Source organism: Mustela erminea, chromosome 5 (assembly GCF_009829155.1).
Source record: "Mustela erminea isolate mMusErm1 chromosome 5, mMusErm1.Pri, whole genome shotgun sequence".
NCBI classification, from domain to species: domain Eukaryota; kingdom Metazoa; phylum Chordata; class Mammalia; order Carnivora; family Mustelidae; genus Mustela; species Mustela erminea.
In genome coordinates this window covers 94,691,556-94,711,370 of record NC_045618.1, presented here as the reverse complement: position 1 = coordinate 94,711,370, position 19,815 = coordinate 94,691,556, and the positions used below count along the sequence as shown (strand labels likewise).

General features: G+C 36.3%; 1 protein-coding gene across 2 annotated transcripts in view; it reads right to left on the bottom strand.

Moving 5' to 3' along the window:
- Window positions 1-19,815, bottom strand: part of FANCM (FA complementation group M) — a 66,768-nt gene that overhangs the window by 29,157 nt on the left and 17,796 nt on the right. For both annotated transcript variants that reach the window (XM_032344125.1, XM_032344126.1), the window contains exons 9-12: window positions 17,462-17,646; window positions 8,115-8,321; window positions 5,775-5,985; window positions 699-856 (exon numbers count right to left, since the gene is read on the bottom strand). In XM_032344125.1, coding sequence (XP_032200016.1) covers window positions 699-856; window positions 5,775-5,985; window positions 8,115-8,321; window positions 17,462-17,646 — 761 coding nt within the window. The remainder of the gene's footprint in view (window positions 1-698; window positions 857-5,774; window positions 5,986-8,114; window positions 8,322-17,461; window positions 17,647-19,815) is intronic.

Sequence of the window (19,815 nt, the reverse complement as noted above, 5' to 3'; positions counted from 1 at the left end):
TTTATATTCTATAATCTAATAAAGACACATTCACAACCTCGCAGTGATAATGATCTTAATTTTTTCATGCTGCCATTCTTCACTTTCCCTGGTAGTAAATGAATATAAATTCTGAATAGCCATATTTCAAATCTTATAAATCTGCTAAAAGGACTCTTTCCTAAGGTTGTTTTTCCAGCTCTTTAGGCATATATGTAACCTTTGATCAATTCTCTTGACTTTAAGTTCACCAATAATTTGTTCATAGTAAGAGAAATAAAAATATTCAATTTAAAGTTTTACACAAATTTTTAAAAAAGTTTGTACAAAGATGTTTATCATGGCACAATTTTACGATAGTAACACTGAAAAGAATTTGAAAACATAACAGAAAAATAGTCAAGCAAACCATGGCATATTGCAGAATAACATAGCAATCATGTAAAGTATGCCTATATAGAAATGTTCATATAGTAAAAAGTAATTGGGAAAAGACAAATATTATGTAAATGTATCACACTCAAGTAAAAATACATATACACAATAAAGAATATAAGAAAATTTAGAGTTCTACAAACTCAGACTCTAATATTCTTTTTAAACTGTTTAACATTCTTCATTTTTTAAGCCACTTGACATTCTGATCATGAACACTCTCTCTACTCCCAAAGCTACTGCATAATCACTATAAAGAGTATCTGAAAACATGTTCAACTTACTGATATGTTTTCCTCATTTTCTAAAGACGAAAACCGAACTTGAGGAAATGTTATTTCCTTAATTTCATCACTTTCTCTTAACCTATAACGTCTGTTCCATAATTTAAATTCTTCTGCTGATAAGAACCAATCTTTTTTTGAATTACTCTGCTTCATTCCTGTAAGTTGAAAAAGTAATTAAAAAGAAGTTTTAAAAAATCTGCTAAGGAAACACAAAATATACAACATCAACTCAAACTCTCCAGTTGTTTATATCTATTCATCTTTACTAAACCACTGATTCTATTCCTTAAAACCAGTATTTTTCACATAATCATTTGGTTATCACTTTTCTCACCTCTTTAAAAGTACTAGCACAGCCTCCTGTTCAGGAGCTAACCTTCCATAATGACTTCATTAATGTAACAGAGCCAGATAGGTAGGCTCTCAATCCTGGTTTCTTTAGGACTCTCTCCATGTTGTGTCTAAGACCTGGCATAAAAGAGTTAAAAAACTTACAAACGAAAACTGGCATGATTCTATCATTTTTTTTTATTCTATCATTTTTATCTGATCGCTTCTTGGCCTTTTGGCTAAGATCAAGTGTATCATTTTTATCTGAAAGATTATTTGAAGCTTGGTTGGGGATGGGGGAAGATCGTCAAGACTAAAATGGATTTTTAACTTAAGTCTTAAATGGGGGGTAGTGGTAGAGGTAGACAGAAAAGACCTACTGCTTTAAAAAATGACAATAATATACTTTTTTTTTAAGATTTTATTTATTTATTTGACAGGCAGAGATCACAAGGAGGCAGAAAGGCAGGCAGAGAGAGAGAGGAGAAAGCAGGCTCCCCGCAGAGCAGAGAGCCCAATGCAGGGCTCGATTCCAGGACCCTAGGATCACGACCTGAGCCGAAGGCAGAGGCTTTAACCCACTGAGCCACCCAGGTGCCCCAATAATATACTTTTTAAAAAAATATACTAAATTAACTCTTTTCAACTTTCTTAATCTCTACAGAGGAAAATAATCAGCAAACTGAAAAAGGATAAATGGTATAAAGTAGTAACTTTGGTCCAACAGAAATGAAGGCAGAAAAAGAAACCAGAAAGACTACTGAATTAGGTATCAGGAAACTTTTTTCTTACCTATTTCCAATACTGTATAAGAATCTGCTTTTGTAAAGTAAGGGGTTTGAACAAGTGGTTTTTCAGGCTATTTTCAGATCTAACAATCTTTAAAACAGACTTCTAAAATTGGAAGGCATTCCTCTCTTTTAGTCACTTTAAGTAAATTCAGTTCTCTAAGCCCAGATGAATTAGGCTAATTTACAGAAGATTACATTTATACATGCAATTTTAGCAAGATGAATCCCTAAAGCTTTGAAAAATCAGGTAGAATGGGGGGGGAAAGCACACAAAAAAATAAACTTGAGCCAATATTATCTCAATTTTACTAAAGAAATCCATCTCTAGGCCTGGTTAGTACTTGGATGGGAGAAACAATTATTAAACATATGGTTAATTTTAACATTTATAAAAATACAATGATCACTGAGAATAATTTATGCAAGCTTAATCAATTTAAATAAACAGTTAAATAAATTTAAAAGAATCCAAAATACAGATGACCTTTAAACAATGCCGGGGTTAGGGATAACAACCCCCAGCTGAAAATCAGCAGTTATCTTTTCGCTCCCCAAAAACTTAAGTACTAATAGCCTACTGTTGTTTGGAAGCTGTACTGATAACATAAACAGTCAATTAACACATATGTTTTGTATATTTTATGCATTATTTACTATGTTTTTATAATAAAGGTAGAAAAAATATTAAGAAAGTCATAAGAGAAAGTATGCTTACAGTATATATGTAAGTATGTAAGTATGGTTACACTATATTAATAAATCTGAAAAAAATTGCATAGGATTGGTCCCTCACAGTTCAGATGAGTTTTGTTCAAGAATCAACTGTACATACAATCTTTTCACCTTAACCAAAGATTTGGCAAAGTGTTATAAAATGACAGGCATATTTCCATTAAGTAGATTTGTATGAGATTTAATAAGCATATCCAAAAAGCATCGATTTAGAGCTCCAAGTTAAGGGAAAAAACATTAACAAATGTAAGTGAACCCAAAGCAAATAACTAGAATGGAAAGGATGTTGAAATTTCATGGTATGAAAACCAGTGGAACCAACAGCTTAATTTGAGAGGTATTATATTCAAATATGTAAAGAACTGCCACATAGGTAAACAAAGGATCAAAACTGTTCTTTGTATCTAGAAGATAAAATTAAACCAATGAGAAAAAGGTACAAAGATTTTTCAACATAAGAAAAATAATCTTCTTCTATATAGGGTTTCTGCTTAGGGAATAAACCCTTAAAATGAAATACAATTTCCATTAACAGATATTCAAGTTGAGGCTGAATATGCATTAACAAGAAAGCTGAGTGCAGACCAAAACCACAATGAAACATTACCTCCCACCTGTTAGGATGCCTACTATCAAAAAGTCAAACCATAATGAGTACTGGTGAGGATATGGAAAAATTAAAATCCCTATATACTGTTGGTGTGGTAGTAAAGTGGTGCAGCCGTAATAGAAAACAGCATGGACGGGGCCCCTGGGTGGCTCAGTGGGTTAAAGCCTCTGCCTCCTACACAGGTCATGATCCCAGGGTTCTGGGATTGAGCCCCACATCGGGCTATCTGCTTGGCAGGGAGCCTGCTTCCCCCCACACCCTGCCTGCCTCTCTGCCTACTTGTGATCTCTGTCTGTCAAATAAATAAAATCTTGAAAGAAAGAAAGAAAGAAAGAAAGAGAGAGAGAGAGAGAGAAAGAAAGAAAGAAAGAAAGAAAGAAAGAAAGAAAGAAAGAAAGAAAGAAAACAGCATAGAGATTCCTCCAAAAATTAAAAATAGAAGTACCATAGGATCTAGCAATTGCACTTCTGGGTATATATCCAAAAGAAGCACAACTAGGATCTCAAAGAGATTATGTGCACTCCATGTATACTGCAGCAGTACTCACTATATGTAAGAGATGTAAGTAAGCAATCCAAATGACTGACAGATGAGTGTATTAAAAAAAAAATGTGGGGACGCCTGGGTGGCTCAGTTGGTTAAGCGGCTGCCTTCGGCTCAGGTCATGATCCCAGCGTTCTGGGATCGAGTCCCACATCGGGCTCCTTGCTCGGCAGGGAGCCTGCTTCTCCCTCTGCCTCTAGCCTGCCACTCTGTCTGCCTGTGCTTGCGCTCTGTATCTCTCTCTCTAACAAATAAATAAAATCTTAAAAAAAAAAAAAAGAAAAATGTGGTAGGGCACCTGAGTGGCTCAGTCAATTAAGAGTCTGACTTCAGCTTGAGTCATGATCTCAGGGTCCTGGGATTGAGCCCCACATCCAGCTCCCTCTTCAGTGAGGAGTCTCCTTCTCCCTCTCCTTCTGCCCCTCCCCTGTGCCTGTGCTCTCTCTCTCTCTCTCTATCTCTCAAATAAATAAATCTTTTTTAAAAAGAAAGAAAATGTGCCTGTACATACAATGGAATATTATTCTACCTTAAAAAAAAAAAAAATCCTACCATTTACCTAAAGAAAATTAGCTAGGTGAAATAAGCCAGTCACAGAAGCACACATACTACATGATTCCACTTATAAGAGATATCTAAAATAATCAAACTTGGGGCGCCTGGGTGGCTCAGTGGGTTAAAGTCTCTGCCTTCGGCTCAGATCATGATTCCCAGGGTCCTGGGATCGTGCCCCGCATTGGACTCTCTGCTCAGCAAGGAGCCTGTTTCCCCCTGTCTCTGTCTGCCTCTCTGCCTACTTGTGATCTCTGTCTGTCAAATAAATAAATAAAATCTTTAAAAAAATAAATAAATAAAATAATCAAACTCATACAAGCAGAGAATAGAATAGTGTTGCCAGGGGCTGGGTGGAGAGAAAGACAGAGTTACTGCTTGAAGCATCTAAAATTCCAGTTACATGAGATGAATACATTTTAGAGATCTGTGCCTAACATAGTGCCTATAGTTAACAAGATGACATTGTTCTTCTTAAAATATTATTAAAGAAAATTACTGCAGAAACTATGCCTATCTCAATAGCTAATTTGAACAGATGACCCCCAATGTTCCTTCCAAATCTTAAAATAAAACTATATGATGTTATGATTCTTCAAAAGTCCTGATTAAAAATTAAGTAAAATTTAAAAGAAAAAAATTTTAGTTTCTCATCTTCATAGTATTAAAATTTCAAGAGTATTTTCTTGATATCACCAAAATCTCTGCAGTTCTTAAAGGAGACACCTAATGTTTGTAAATCTTTTCTTTAACTCTTTGATATTATATGCAAATCTCTAAAATCTGAGCAAGGCTCAAATTAGCATTTCAACCACAGATGTTTTTCTTAAGGGTGTAGGAGCTCTCTCTGCAATGTAAACATCAAGGAAGATAGTGTCCCTCTCAGTCACCAGGGAAGTTTAACCCGAGTACCGTTCTCTTCACTATATGCATGCAGAGATAAAAGTTGTCTTATTATTTCTTTGAATAAAGGCAACAAAGCTAACACAAATGGCTACCTCAATTATCAGGTGATCTGGGAATGAACTATGAAATAATATACAGCAAAAGGTGTTATCCTCCCATAGGAGGAAAAGTTACTATTACTCTTGAGAATATGTATGTAAGGAATCATAACTGCCTGAAGGGAGGTATAGGGTAGGATTTCTGTCTTCATATAATCTTAGTGGATTTCAATGATGCACACTATAATCTGATTCAATGAATGATTCAACTGAATGACTCAATTCAATTCAATTATTCAATAATAAAAGTTCTCTTTCTATTCTATATTTTGTAAAGAAGATTCTCTGGGTTGGCAGGCATTTTAATTTTCGCAACCCTGAGTTTCTCACTCTGTTCTGTCATTGTCTCCTTCCCTTTGCCAGAGGAATAAGCTCTTATTTTTCCAACACTCATAACATCCTAGAATGTACATTGAGTTTCTCAAAAAAGAAATATATCAACATATGGCCTGCTAAGTAACAACAGGAAAAAAAAAATGCATGGCTCAAATGCAAAGCTTTTTTATTTACCGTTCTTATAGGAAAAGTTTGAGGACTTCCGCTGCAAGTTCCGAGGCTTCTCTGGTTCATAGACACCACACGTAATGAACATTTTGTGTAATTCTGGATTGATTCCATCAGGAACCATTCGTGGACTTCCTTGGTAAAAATGAAGAATCTGCCTGCTACCTGAAATAGCTTTATAAATACTTCTTTTGTTGGACTGACTTTGATTATAAGTCTGCAAAGAAAAATGTCAAATTACATTATTTCTGTAATAGTCAGTTAGCCATAACAAAAAGTTATTATATTTGTTTGGATTTATTATAAACAGTAAATTAAACTCTGATCCACTTAAACACTGAGAATATCTGTTATCTTGAATTTGAGACCTGTTCATTAACTCTTGAAAATCAGTTCAAAATCTAGTATTATAAAAGCCTACTTTCATAATTATACTGCACAAAGAAAATCTACCTTTCATTTAGGATATTTCTAATTTTGAATAAGGTGAATATTTATATATATAAGTGTAAATTGCTTTTTTAAAAATACTATTCCCATATTCCAGCTTGTTACTTCATCTCTCTACACTTCAGTTTTTGGGTTTTTTTTAAGATTTTATTTATTCATTTGACAGAGAGAGATCACAAGTAGGCAGAGAGGCAGGCAGAGAGGGGGAAGTAGGCTCCCTGCTGAGCAGAGAGCCTGATGCGGGGCTTGATCCCAGGACCCCAGGATCATGACCTGAGCCAAAGGCAGAGGCTTAACCGCCTGAGCCACCCAGGTGCCCTACACTTCAGTTTTCTTAACTACATACAAGAAAACCATTATTCCCCATACAGGATTAAATGAAATAATGCATCTGACACACTTAAAACACTGCCAAGGAGAGTAGGTCCTTATTAAATGTGGGCCATTGTGATTATTTCACAGATAAGAAAACTAACATCTGAATTCAGAGGTTAAGTGGTTTGCCTAAGGTAATACAGTTAGAACCTAATTCTACTCATTGATAATACATAAATTTTTGGGACGCCTGGGTGGCTCAGTTGGTTAAGCGGCTGCCTTCGGCTCAGGTCATGATCCCAGCGTCCTGGGATTGAGTACCACACTGGGCTCCTTGCTCGGCAGGGAGCCTGCTTCTCCCTCTGCCTCTAGCCTGCCACTCTGTCTGCCTGTGCTTGCGCTCTGTATCTCTCTCTCTAACAAATAAATAAAAATCTTAAAAAAAAAAAAAAACATAAATTTTTACAAGCTGCCAGGCATTTACTGTATTGGAATCATTTTACAGATAAAATAAATGTTACATAATATGCTATAATCACATGAAAAGTATCAGGGGAAAAGTTCATTTTTCAGGATGATTTTTAAAGGGCCGATAAAACAATTTAAATCAATTTTTAATAACTGCTATAATCAATTTAAGAATCTTTAATATGAACCTACATATTTGCCCAAGGAAACAGTTCCACTGAGTTACAGAAGTTAGTTAATAATTTTAGTGTAACAAACAAAATAATATTAGGTATAACATCATATTCCAGGAAGGTCTGTCACTCAAGATTGCAGCCAAGTGTGAATATAATTTAAGTTTCTTATCATTTTGTACAGGCATCAACAAACTTCTCCATAAAGGGCCAGAAAGTAAATACTTTAGATTTTCCAGGCCACATAATATCTCTAGCACATATTGCTGTTGGTTGGTTGATTAGTTTAGGCAGAATGTAAAATCCATTCTCAGTTCACTATATTTAAAAACAGAAGAAAAAACTAAACTAAAAACAGAAAACAGCCCTTAGAAGCATAGGGAAATACTAAAACAAAATCGATATTGAGGGGAACCTGGGTGGCTCAGTAGGTTATGCGTCTGCCTTCAGCTCAGGTCCTGATCCTGGCTGGGGTCTTGGGATTGAGCCTCCTCCCAGCCTCCACCTCACTCCTAGGGTTTCCTGCTCAGCGGGGAGCCTGCTCCTCCCTCTCCCTGTCCCCCAACTCGTGCTCTCTCTGGCTCTCTCTTAAATAAATAAAATCTTAAAAAAAAAAAAAAAAAAGGAGCTAAAGATGTCTCAAAGATTTAAAAAAATAATAATACATATTGATTTTTGTATCTAAGTATCCCTAAATTAATACTAACGTAGAAAAATGTGTTCTTTTATATGGATAAAAATTAGAAAACAGAATCTAGTTAAAAATTCTCCTAACTACAAGAGAAGAATACACAATCTTCTAAAAAGTAGGGGGAAAAAAAAAATCAACCATAATTTCCTACACATTTTTGGGTCTTCAAATGTTAACAGACCAATAGTTACCTTAAACTATATTTCTCAAATTTCAATGATCAAATCTCATTTCTACAAGTCTACTTACACGTTCTTCTCGTCCTTCGGCAAGGATAACAACTATTCTGCCTTGACGTTTGCGGCCAGTTCTACCCATTCGTTGTACAAGACGAATTGGGCTCTTCTGGGCATCAAAACATATTATAAGATCAACTTCTCCTATATCCAAACCTTCTTCACCAACACAAGTAGAAACCAATGTGTTATAACCACCACTACGAAATTGTTTCACAACCTAAAATAAAAGTGATTTTAAAATAACCAAAGACAAATGTAAGAGACTTGTAGATCAAAGCATACTTTTTCCACTCACCCAAAAATGGTGAAATCAGAACCCAGGATACTATGGAAATGGAAAAGAAGTACCAAAATGGCAATATAAACCAAAACAGACTGTGGTAAAATGCAAAGGGCAGTCCTAATGCCTTTGCTTTCATAATGGTTGTGATGCCAAAAACGTTTGTTAAGTTCACACATAAATTAGAAACCCAAGATATTATTTAAGTGTCACTAAAAGGCTATGGGCAGATAAAGAGCCCAGAGCAATTACAGCTTGCTAATCATATCCTAGACCTAATTTATTGTTAGGTCTATCTAAAGTGAAAATTTTATTACTCCTAAATTCCTATCTTACCTTCTATACTGCCATTCCAGTGAAGGGCAGCAAAATAATGCCATCCGAAAATATGACTGTGGGAGTTTAGGGCATGCTGCCCCAAAATATGCTGCTTTGATATATTATTTTGAGCTGTAGACACTTGAAAAACAGCAAAAGCAGGGAGAAGATTCCTCTCCCTTTATCTGTCCAAAAACAGAAGGAACTCAATTGTCATAAATCCGCTCCCCGGGATTTTCATTAACCAGAAAAAATCGACTCATCATAGGAGAGGAGACTAAAAGCCATCACTACAGCCAGACAAACTTGGTTACAAACTATCACACCTCCCTTCTGTTCTTCTCAGGCCCCATTCATCTTTCCCAAATATCTCTCCTATGAAGCCTATGTTCCTCCTCTCCTTTCCCTATTAATATGGTATTTAAGTCAATTCTAAACCACCTTAGGAAATTACTCATTTTCCCCTGCATATCTCCCATGTATAACATAAGGTACACATGTTAATAAACTTCAAGACATATATTTGATTGTTTATTCAACATCTCTACTTTTAAAACAATGCTACTCAGGGGCACTGGATGGCTCAGTTGGTAAAGCATCTGCCCTCGGCTCTGATCATAAACCACAGGTCCTGGGATCAAGTCTGGCATCTTGTTCCCTGCTGAGCAGGGAGTCTGCTCCCTCTTCCTTTACCCCTCCCCACTGCTCCTGCTCTCTCTCTCTCTCTCTCTTTCTCTCACATAAACAAAAACCTTTAAAAGATAAAATTTAAAAAATTAAAAAAATAAAACAATGCTGCTCAAACTATAGTTCACAAACTATTATTGGTTTGGTTCACAAACTGTTTATTACTAGCCCACAATAACATAAATATAAACTTAAGAGTAGGTGTTTATTTTGTTAGTTTTTTTTAATTTTATTTATTTATTTGAAAGAGAGAGACAGCAAGAGAGAGAACATAAGCAGGGTAAATGGGAGAGGGAGAAGCAGGTTCCCCACTGTGCCAGACGTGGGGCTTGATCCCAGGATCCCGGGATCATGATCTGAGCTGAAGGCAGACACTTAACGACTAAGCCATCTAGGCACCCCAAGAGTAGGTGTTTAGAAATGACAGAGCAATACTATGTTTGTTGGCTTTAATAATAAAAAATTTGGCCATGAACATTGTTTTCATTGATTTTACTTTTTTAAAATTAATTCATTATTGTAATGTTCAAAAGTATCTGTGACATACTAAGGGGGAAATAAACTAATCCTTCATCAATTTTCATATTCAGAAAAACACTAATCTCATAGACATACCAAAGTTAACTCATCCAGAACCAAACACCTGATATTTCTCTCCAAAGCCTGCTTTTCTTGAAGTCTTATCTATCTTCATTAACAGTAGGTCTTTCCTGTTTTTCAGGACAAATTCCTGGAGTTATCCTTCACACTTCTCAATCTCATACCCTGAGTTAATTTGCCAAAAAAAATCCCCTCAGCTTGACCTTCAAAATATATCCAGAACCCAACGAATTCTCATAACTTTCCCTGCTACCACTCTAGTCTAAGCCACCATGAGACTTAGCTTGATAATAAGACTTCTAATAGGTCTTCTGTTTGCACTCCAGGTCCTGTATATTTTATTAAGACAACAACTGGTGTGATTTTTATTAAAATATAAATAGAGGGGCAGCTGGGTGCCTCAGTTGTTAAGGGTCTGTCTTTGGCTGAGGTCATGATCCCAGGGTCCTGGGATTGAGCCCCACATCAGGTACCCTGCTCAGTGGGAAGCCTGCTTCTGCCTCTCCCACTCCCCTGCTTGTGTTCCCTCTCTCACTGTGTATGTCTCTCTCAAAAAATAAATAAAACCTTTAAAAAAATAAAATATAAACTATTTTAGGGTCATGACCCTACTCTGCTTCACACTCTCCAAGGGCTTCTTTTCCCATCTCACTCATAATACAAGCCAAAGTTATTAAAATGAAAACACCCCACTTACATCACCAGACAGATCATCTAAACATAACATAAAAAAGGAAGTAGCTATGAATGACACACTGGACCAGATGGAATTAACAAATATTTTCAGAACATTCTATCCTTAAACAGCAGAACACACATTCTTTTCAAGTGTATATGGAATATTCTCCAGAACAGATCACATAATAGATCACAAAAGAGGCCTCAAACAGGAGCACCCAGGTGGCTCAGCTGGCTGGACATCTGCCTTTGCCTCAGGTCATGATCCCAGAGTCCTGGGACTGAGACCCACATGGGCTCCCTGCTCGGTAGGGAGTCTGTTTCTCTCTCTCTCTGCCCCTCCCCAACACCATTCATGCTCTCTCTCCCACACTCTTTTTCTCTCTCAAATAAATAAATTCTTAAAAAAAAAAAAAAGAGACCTCAACAAATACAAAATGATTAAAATCATACAATGAAACTTTTCTGACCACAATGTTATAAAACCAGAAGTTAATCACAAGAAAAAATTTGGAAAGACCACAAATATATGGAAGTTAAACAACTTGCTACTAAACAATGAAGAGGAAATCAAAGAAATTAAAAAAAAAATACATGGAAACAAATGAAATTGACACAATGAATGGTCAAAATCTACAGGATGCAGCAAAAGCAGTCATAAGAGGAAAGTACATAGCAATACAAGAAAAAAATCTCATATGAACAACCCAATCTTACACCTAAAGGAGCTAGAAAAAGAACAAAAGAAGCCTACCAGTAGGAGGAATGAAATAATAAAGATTAGAGCACAAATAAATGATATAGAAATTAAAACAACAACAACAACCACACAAACAGATAAAATAATAGAATAGATCGAAGGAACCAGGAGCTGGTTCTCTGGGAAAAAAAAATCAATAAAAGTATGGGCGCCTGGGTGGCTCAGTGGGTTGAGCCGCTGCCTTCGGCTCGGGTCATGATCTCGGGATCCTGGGATCGAGTCCCATATCGGGCTCTCTGCTCGGCGGGGAGCCTGCTTCCCTCTCTCTCTCTCTGCCTGCCTGTCTACTGTGATCTCTCTCTGTCAAATAAATAAATAAAATCTTTAAAAAAAAAAAAAAAAAAATCAATAAAAGTAATAAAGCTCTAGTCACACTTATCAAAAAGAAAAGAGAAAGGACCCAAATAAATCATGAATAGAAGAGGAGCAATAATGACCAACACCACAGAAATACAAATATAGTATAGTAAAGATAGTATTATGCAAAACTATATGCCAACAAATTGGACAACTTGGAAGAAATAGATAAATTCCTAAAAAAATATCAAATACCCAAAACTGGAACAGGAAGAAAGAGAAAACTTGAACAGACTGATAACCAGCAAAGAAACGGAATCAGTATTCAAAAATCTCTGCAGATGGGGCGCCTAGGTTCCTCAGGCGTTAAGCATCTGCCTTTGACTCAGGGTCCTGGGATCAAGCCCCACATCAGGTTCCCTGCTTCGTGAGCCTGCTTCTCCCACTCCTACTCCCCCGCCTGTGTTCCCTCTCTCCCTGTCTCTCTCTCTCTCTCTCTCTGTCAAATAAATAAATCTTGGGGCGCCTGGGTGCCTCAGCCTCTGCCTTAAGCTCAGGTCATGATCCCAGGGTCCTGGGATTGAGCCCCACATCGGGCTCTCTGTTCAGGAGGGAGCCTGCTTCCTCCTCTCTCTCTGACTGTCTCTCTGTCTACTTGTGATCTCTGTATGTCAAATAAATAAATAAAATCTTTAAAAATAAATAAATAAATAAATAAATCTTGGAGAAAAAAAAAAAGTCTCCCAAGATACAAAAGTTCAGGACCAGATGACTTAACAGGCAAATTCTAGCAAACATTTAAAGAAGAGTGAATACCTATTCTTCTGAAACTATTCCAAAATACAGAAAAGGAAGGAAAACTTGCAAATTCATTTTATGAGGCCAGCATTACACTGATACTAAAACTAAAGACCACTAAAAAGAGAACAACAGGTCAATATCCCTGATGAACATGGATGCAAAAATTCTCGATAAAATATTAGCAAACCAGATCCAAATACACATTAAAAATAATCATTAACCAGGGTGCCTGGGTGGCTCAGTGGGTTAAAGCCTCTGCCTTCAGTTCAGGCTCTCTGCCCAGTGGAGAGCCTCCTTCCCCCTCTCTCTCTTGGCCTGCCTCTCTGCCTACTTGTAATCTCTGTTTGTCAAATAAATAAATAAAAACCTTAAAAAAATAATAATAATCATTAACCATGACCAAGTGGGATTTATTCATGGGTTGCAAGGGTGTTTCAATATTTGCAAATCAATCAAATGATACATATTAGTGAAAGAAAGGATAAGAACCATATGATCCTTTCAATAGATGCAGAAAAGGATTTGACAAAAGAGACAAAGTACAGCACCCATTGATGATAAAAACCCTCAACGACATAGGTTTAGAGGAAATATACATCAACATAACAAATGCCATCTATGAAAACCCCACAGCTAATATTATCCTGAATGGGGAAAAATTGAGAGCTTTTCCTCTATGGTCAGGAACAAACAGGGATGTCCACTTTTGCCTCTGTTATTTAACATACTAGCCTCACAAATCAGATGTCTAACAACAACAACAAAAAATAAAAGGCGGGATGCCTGGGTGGCTCAGTTGGTTAAGCAGCTGCCTTCGGCTCAGGTCATGATCCCAGCGTCCTGGGATTGAGTCCCACATCGGGCTCCTTGCAGAGCCCTCTGACTCTGACTCTGCCTTCCACTCTGTCTGCCTGTGCTCGCTCTCGCTTGCTCTCTCTCTGACAAATAAATAAACAAAATCTTTAAAAAATAAATAAATAAAAGGCATCCAAATTGGCAAGGAAGAAGTCAAACTTAAACTACTTGCAAAGAATATTTATTCTATACAGAAATGCCAAAGCCTGCACTAAAAAACTGCTAGAACTGATAAATAATTTCAGCAAAGTTGTAGAATACAAAATCAATATACAGAAATCTGTTGCATTTCCATACACCAGTAATGAAGCAGCAAAAAGAGAAATTAAGGAATCAGTCCCATTTACAATTGCAGCAAAAACCATAAGATACCTAAGGATAGATCTAACAAAAGAGGTGAAAAGACGACCTGTACTCTGAAAACTATAAAATGCTGATGAAATAAACTGAAGCTGACACAAAGAAATAGAAAAAATTCCATGCTCTTGGATTAGAAGAACAAAGATTGTTAAAATGTCAATACTACCCAAAGCAATCTATACATTTAATGCAATCCCTATAAAAATACCAACAGCATTTTTCACAGGGCTAAAACGAACAACCCTACAATCTGTATGGAAGAACAAAAGATCCTGAATAGCCAAAGCAATCTTGAAAAAGAAAAGTAAAGTTGGAGGTATCACAATTCTGTACTTCAAGTTATATTACCAAGTTGTAATGATCAAAACAGTATGGTACTGGCACAGAAACAGAAAAGAGATCAGTGGAACAGAATAGAAAACCCAGAAATAAGCCCACAACTATATGGTCAATTAATATTTGACAAAGCAGTAAAGAATATCCAAAAGGAAAAAGACAATCTTTTCAACAAATTTTGGGAAAACTGGACCACTTTTTATACCACACAGAAAAACAAATTCAAAATGGGTCTGAAATCAAGAGGAGAATATAGGCAGTATCCCTCTTTGACACTGGCTATAGCAACTTCTTCTGAGGCAAGGGAAATAAAAGCAAAAATAAACTATTGGGACTACATCAAAATAAAAAGCTTCTACATAGCAAAGGAAACAATCAACAAAACTAAAAGGCAACCTACAGAATAAGGGAAGGTATTTTCAAATGACAGGTGTGATAAACGGTTAATACCCAAAATACATAAGAAACGGAAAACTCAACATCCAAAAAATGAACAACCCAATTTAAAAATGGGCATGAATAGACATGTCAAAAGAAGACATCAAAATGGCTAACAGATACTTGAAAAGATGCTCAACATCACTGACCATCAGAAAAATACAAATCAGGGGTGCCTGGGTGGGTTAGTTAGTTAAGTGATTGCGTTCGGCTCAGGTCATCATCCCAGTGTCCTGGGATCAAGCCCCACATGGGGCTCCATGCTCAGTGGGGAGCCTGCTTCTCTCTCTCCCTCTGCTGCTCTGTCTGCTTATGTCTCTCGTTCTGTCAAATAAATAAAATATTTAAAAAAAAAAAAAAAGAAAATACAAATCAAAACTACAATGAGACACCACCTTACAACTGTCAGAATGGCTAAAGTCAACAACACAAGAGACAACAGTTACTGACCAGGATGGGGAAAAAAAGGAACACTGGTGCACTGCTGGTGGTAATGCAAATTGGTATAGCCACTGTGGAAAACGGTATGGAGGTTCCTCAAAAAGTTAAAAATAGAACTACCCTATGATCCAGCAATTGTACTGCTAGGTATTTACCCAAAGAATACAATAACACTAATTCAAAGGGATACATGTATCCTTATGTTTATAGCACATTAACTATAATAACCAAATTATGGAAACAGCCCAAGTGTCTATTGACTGACAAATGGATAAATAAGAGGTCATATATACACACAATGGAATATTAGTCATCCATAAAAGAGAATGAAATCTTTCCATTTGTATGGACATGGATGGAGCTAAAGAGTATTATGCTATGTGAAATAAATCAGTCAGAGAAAGACATGTACCACTATGATTTCACTCATATGTGGAATTTAAGAAACAAAAATGAGGAGTGCCTGGGTGGTTTAGTCGATTAATGTCTGACTCTTGATTTGGGCTCAGGTCATGATCTCAGGGTCCTCAGACTGACCCCTACATTGGGATCCATGCTCAGTGAGGATTCTGAGGATTCTGCTTATCCTTCTCCCTCCCCCAGCATGCTCTCACTCTCTCTCAAATAAATAAATTAATTAAATCTTTCAAAAACAAAACAAAAATTACCAAAGGGGGGAAAAAAAAGAGGGAGAGGCAAACCAAGAAACAGACTCTTAACTATAGAGAAGACATGGTTACCAGAGGGGAGGCAGGTAGGGGGATAGCTAAAGTTAGTGATGGGGATTAAGAAAGACACTTGTGTGACAAGCACTGGGTGTTGTATGGAAGTGTTGAATCACTATAATGTGAAACTACTATCACACTCTATGTTAACCGAAATTTAAAGAAGAACTTTTTTTTTTTATAAAAAATGGAAATGACTTATAAAGTTCTAAAGGATCTGGCCCCTACTTCCTCCCTTTTTCTAAATAAGAGAATAATGTAAGTACAACTATTTCCACAAAAGTTTATTTTAGAATAAAACTCCTCTAAGGAAAGCAATTATTGCAGGAATAATAAAAAGGGTTGTTACTCTGGCCTACATAAAAATATTATTGATATAAGTGAGGAAAGGACAAAGTCAATATAAAATCAATAAGGTTTCTTATGGTACCTGACAAACTCAGGAAAAAATGATTTTAGGTAATATCAAAACTGGCCAGAGATTAGGCTGGGGTACTATTAGTATCTCAAAATGCTTAACACCCCAGACAAAAATCCACTTCATTTTTCATTTAAATATAAATGTTAGAAGTAGTAATAATAACCTGCTAGATATCCGAACCTTTTAAAATACATATAATCAGGTTTGAGATGGTTAAAGGTATTCTTTTGCTGACCCAGGAAGACCTCTTAGACTGTCCTCACCAGATACAGTCAGCTTAAACAGACTCTTCTAAGTGCAATGAGGACTGGTATAAAAGACACTTAAATAACAGGAGGATTCTTCTTACTAATGTTTACAAAATCAAGATCTGTCAAAAGTAATTAGATATTAAAGACACACCTAATTGTCAGTGACCATTCAAATGTAGACTACAGCTAATCTTCAAAAACTTGTATACAGTTTAAAAAAATCAAGTCTAAAATTTCCACACACACACACACAAAATACAGCCCTTAGAAAACTTATGACTCTTATTCAGAGCATAAATGAATAATTTTTTTTTCTTTTTTTCTAAGAGAGCGCACGTGGGGTTGAGGGGAGTGGACACAGTGGTAGAGGGAAAGAGACACTCCATGCCCAGCACAAAACCTGATATAGAGCTCAATCTCATGATTCTGAGACCATAATCGGAACCAAAATCAAGAGTCAGAAGCTTAACAACTGGCCATATTTTAACAACTGGCCATATTTTTACATGTTTCTTTCTTTCATTTTTGCTCCACACCCAGCATGGTGCCCAATGCAGAGCTTGAACTCAGGACCCTGAAATTGATACCTGAAGTGAGATCAAGAATCAGACACTTAACCAATGGAGCCACTCAGGCAGCCCACCAATGACATTTTTAAATTCAGATTTTTAAAAAATAGAAAAAAGAAATAAGGTCATTATTTCTTTAGAATATATAAGAAATATGACTTAAAAAAATGTAAACATTTACTGAAGGCTCTATGATTTCATTTAATGCTCACAACAACTACAAGAACTATATTTACAGATAAGGAAAAATGAGGCACAAGAAGTAAAGAAACTTTTAAGTGGTAGGGCCGGATTCCAATCTAAGTAGTATGATTTCAGAGCCATTCTGCTTAACCACTGTAGATTACCTTACTTGAAAAAAGTCTCAAAACCACAAAGCACTCTTTGATCTTTCAAAATATGCCTATGTTTATTTTTATGTCTACTATAAAATTATTTTTAAGAAGTAGCTGATTGAGCAATGAGTTAAAACAAAAGAGGCATACGTACAAAGCTAAAATCAATTTTATTTTAGTCTTCATCATCTCCAAAAGTAATTACCTCCAGTTGCTCCTTCTGGGTAAATCCCTTCACGCTTTTCCCTGAGGCATGGCCAACAAAAGTCATCACTCTAATGACTGGCTGATGCTGTAAAAGCATTTCTGCAATTTCTTGAACACTATCTCGAAACGAAGAGAAGATCATAACCCTGGTCTCATCACATTTCTTTTCAGAGGTGTTTTGAGCTATAAAACCAAAAAATACTTCAATTACAACTTTTTGTTAAAGCATATGCCCAAGAATTATTTCAAGACAACCCTGAAACTTAAACGAATGAATTTGTTTCAAAAAAAGTAATTTCAGATATCTTAAAACTGTGCTGGTTTTCCTCCTAGTAATTTTAATACTCTTAGCTTCCTATGTCTCATTGGCTGTCATAATAAAATCCTAAACAAATCAAATCACAATTACCTGAGTCATTTTTAACCAGTCCAATTCATGCATGATGCCAGTTATTCCCCTTTACCTTCTAAGTCAGAATCCCAGAACTGTAGTGCTCCCACTAATTTCATAAATATTTCCTTTTCTTTTTGTCCACTAAAAGCACTCTCAATCCAGGCCATGGGATTCTGCCCCTGAACCTGTGATATTTTCAAATTCTCCAAGGATAACTATAGAATACCTCCTATAGTCAATCACAAAGCTGATCTCAAGGTCTCTGTGCTTGGGAGGCAACAAAATACACAAGAACATGATCTTTGAAGGTGGGCCACTTAACTCTCTGGGGATGTGTAACCATGACAGTTAATCCTAATAAGCTTTAATTTCTTCGTATCTAAAATGAATGGAATATAAAGTATATGGACTTGCCCATAGCAATTGGTTAATAATTGCACACACCAATTACACATAGCAATTGGTTAATAACTGAAAGTTGTATGGGTTTTTTGTATGTTTTATTTTTAAGCTTTCCTATGATATCTATTAATTAATCTTTATGTGCATGCCAGGGACTGCACTAAGCATTTTACATATTAACTCATTTAGTCTTCATAACCCTACAAATTAAATGACTTAATATATGTAAAGTTGATTCACAATACCTAAGGAAAGAGCAAGAGCTGTTGCAAAAATTATTCTAGATAAACCTCCCTTGAATTATCAAGCCTCTGCATCTGACCAACTCCTGACCAACTGCTACTTTCAATGCAAACCCTATCACCTTCAACTGGCTACAGCCTGCCTTTCTACCTCCATTCTACTGAAGGTCCTCTACCAAAGTCTCAATAACTTCATATTGCCAAATCGATAATCACTTTTTAGTTCATTTTACTGCACATCTCAGCAGAATCTAACCCAGTCCACTCCTTCCTACTGAAATAGTCTCTTTCCGAAGCTTCTCTGCCATTCACTTATCCATCTTTCTTAACCTCTTTGGTGGATTTTTCCTCTTCTTCTTCTTCTTTTTTTTTTTTTTTAGATTTTATTTTTAAGTAACCCCTACACCCAATGTAGGGCTTAAACTCACAACCCCAAGACCAAGAGTTCATGCTCAGCCAATTAAGCCAGCCACGTACCCCTCCTCTAAACTGTAAATGTTGGTATTCTTCAGGACTACATTCTGGGTCCTCTCATCTCTAAACTGTATTCCTGGTAATGTGATCATAACCATTCCTGAAACTTTAAATACTATCTTTATGCTGTGATTTCAAAATTTATTCATATATATGTGAAGAGATTAAAAATAGCCTGGGGACACCTCGGTGGCTCAGCCAATTAAGCGGCTGCATTTCACTCAGGTCATGATACTTAGGTCCTGGGATCAAGTCCCGCATCAGGCTTCTTTCTTAGTGGGGAGCCTGCTTCTCCTTCTGTCTGCCACTCCCCCTGCTTGGTGCTCACTTTCTCACTCTCTCTCTCTCCGATTAAAAAAAAAAAGGCAAAAAAAAGCCAAGACCATTCTTCTGAGATCCAGATTCACTTGTTCAATGCTTACACATCTCCACCCAGATCTATTAAAAGCATCTAAATCTGTTTGCTCTTTCTTCTGTATGCTGTTCTTAATTTTTTCTTGGTTCATGTAATTATTCAAAACACACACACACACTCATAGGTTTCTTTTTTTTCCTTCATATCCTATGTCTAATCTATCAGCAAATACTGTTGGCTCCAAATTCAAAATATCTCTAGAATCTATAATCACTTAGCATCTCCACTACTACTTTCTTGGTACAAGCTACCATCAACTGTTATATTCTTAAACTATGACTATAGGCTCCTAAGTGGCTAATGTTGACACTCGGCAAAATCTACCAGAGTGATCTTTTAAAAATGTAAGTCAGATAACATCACTCTACTGCTCTAAATGTCCCTATAATGATTTCACAAAGCATAAACATATATAGAATAAAAAC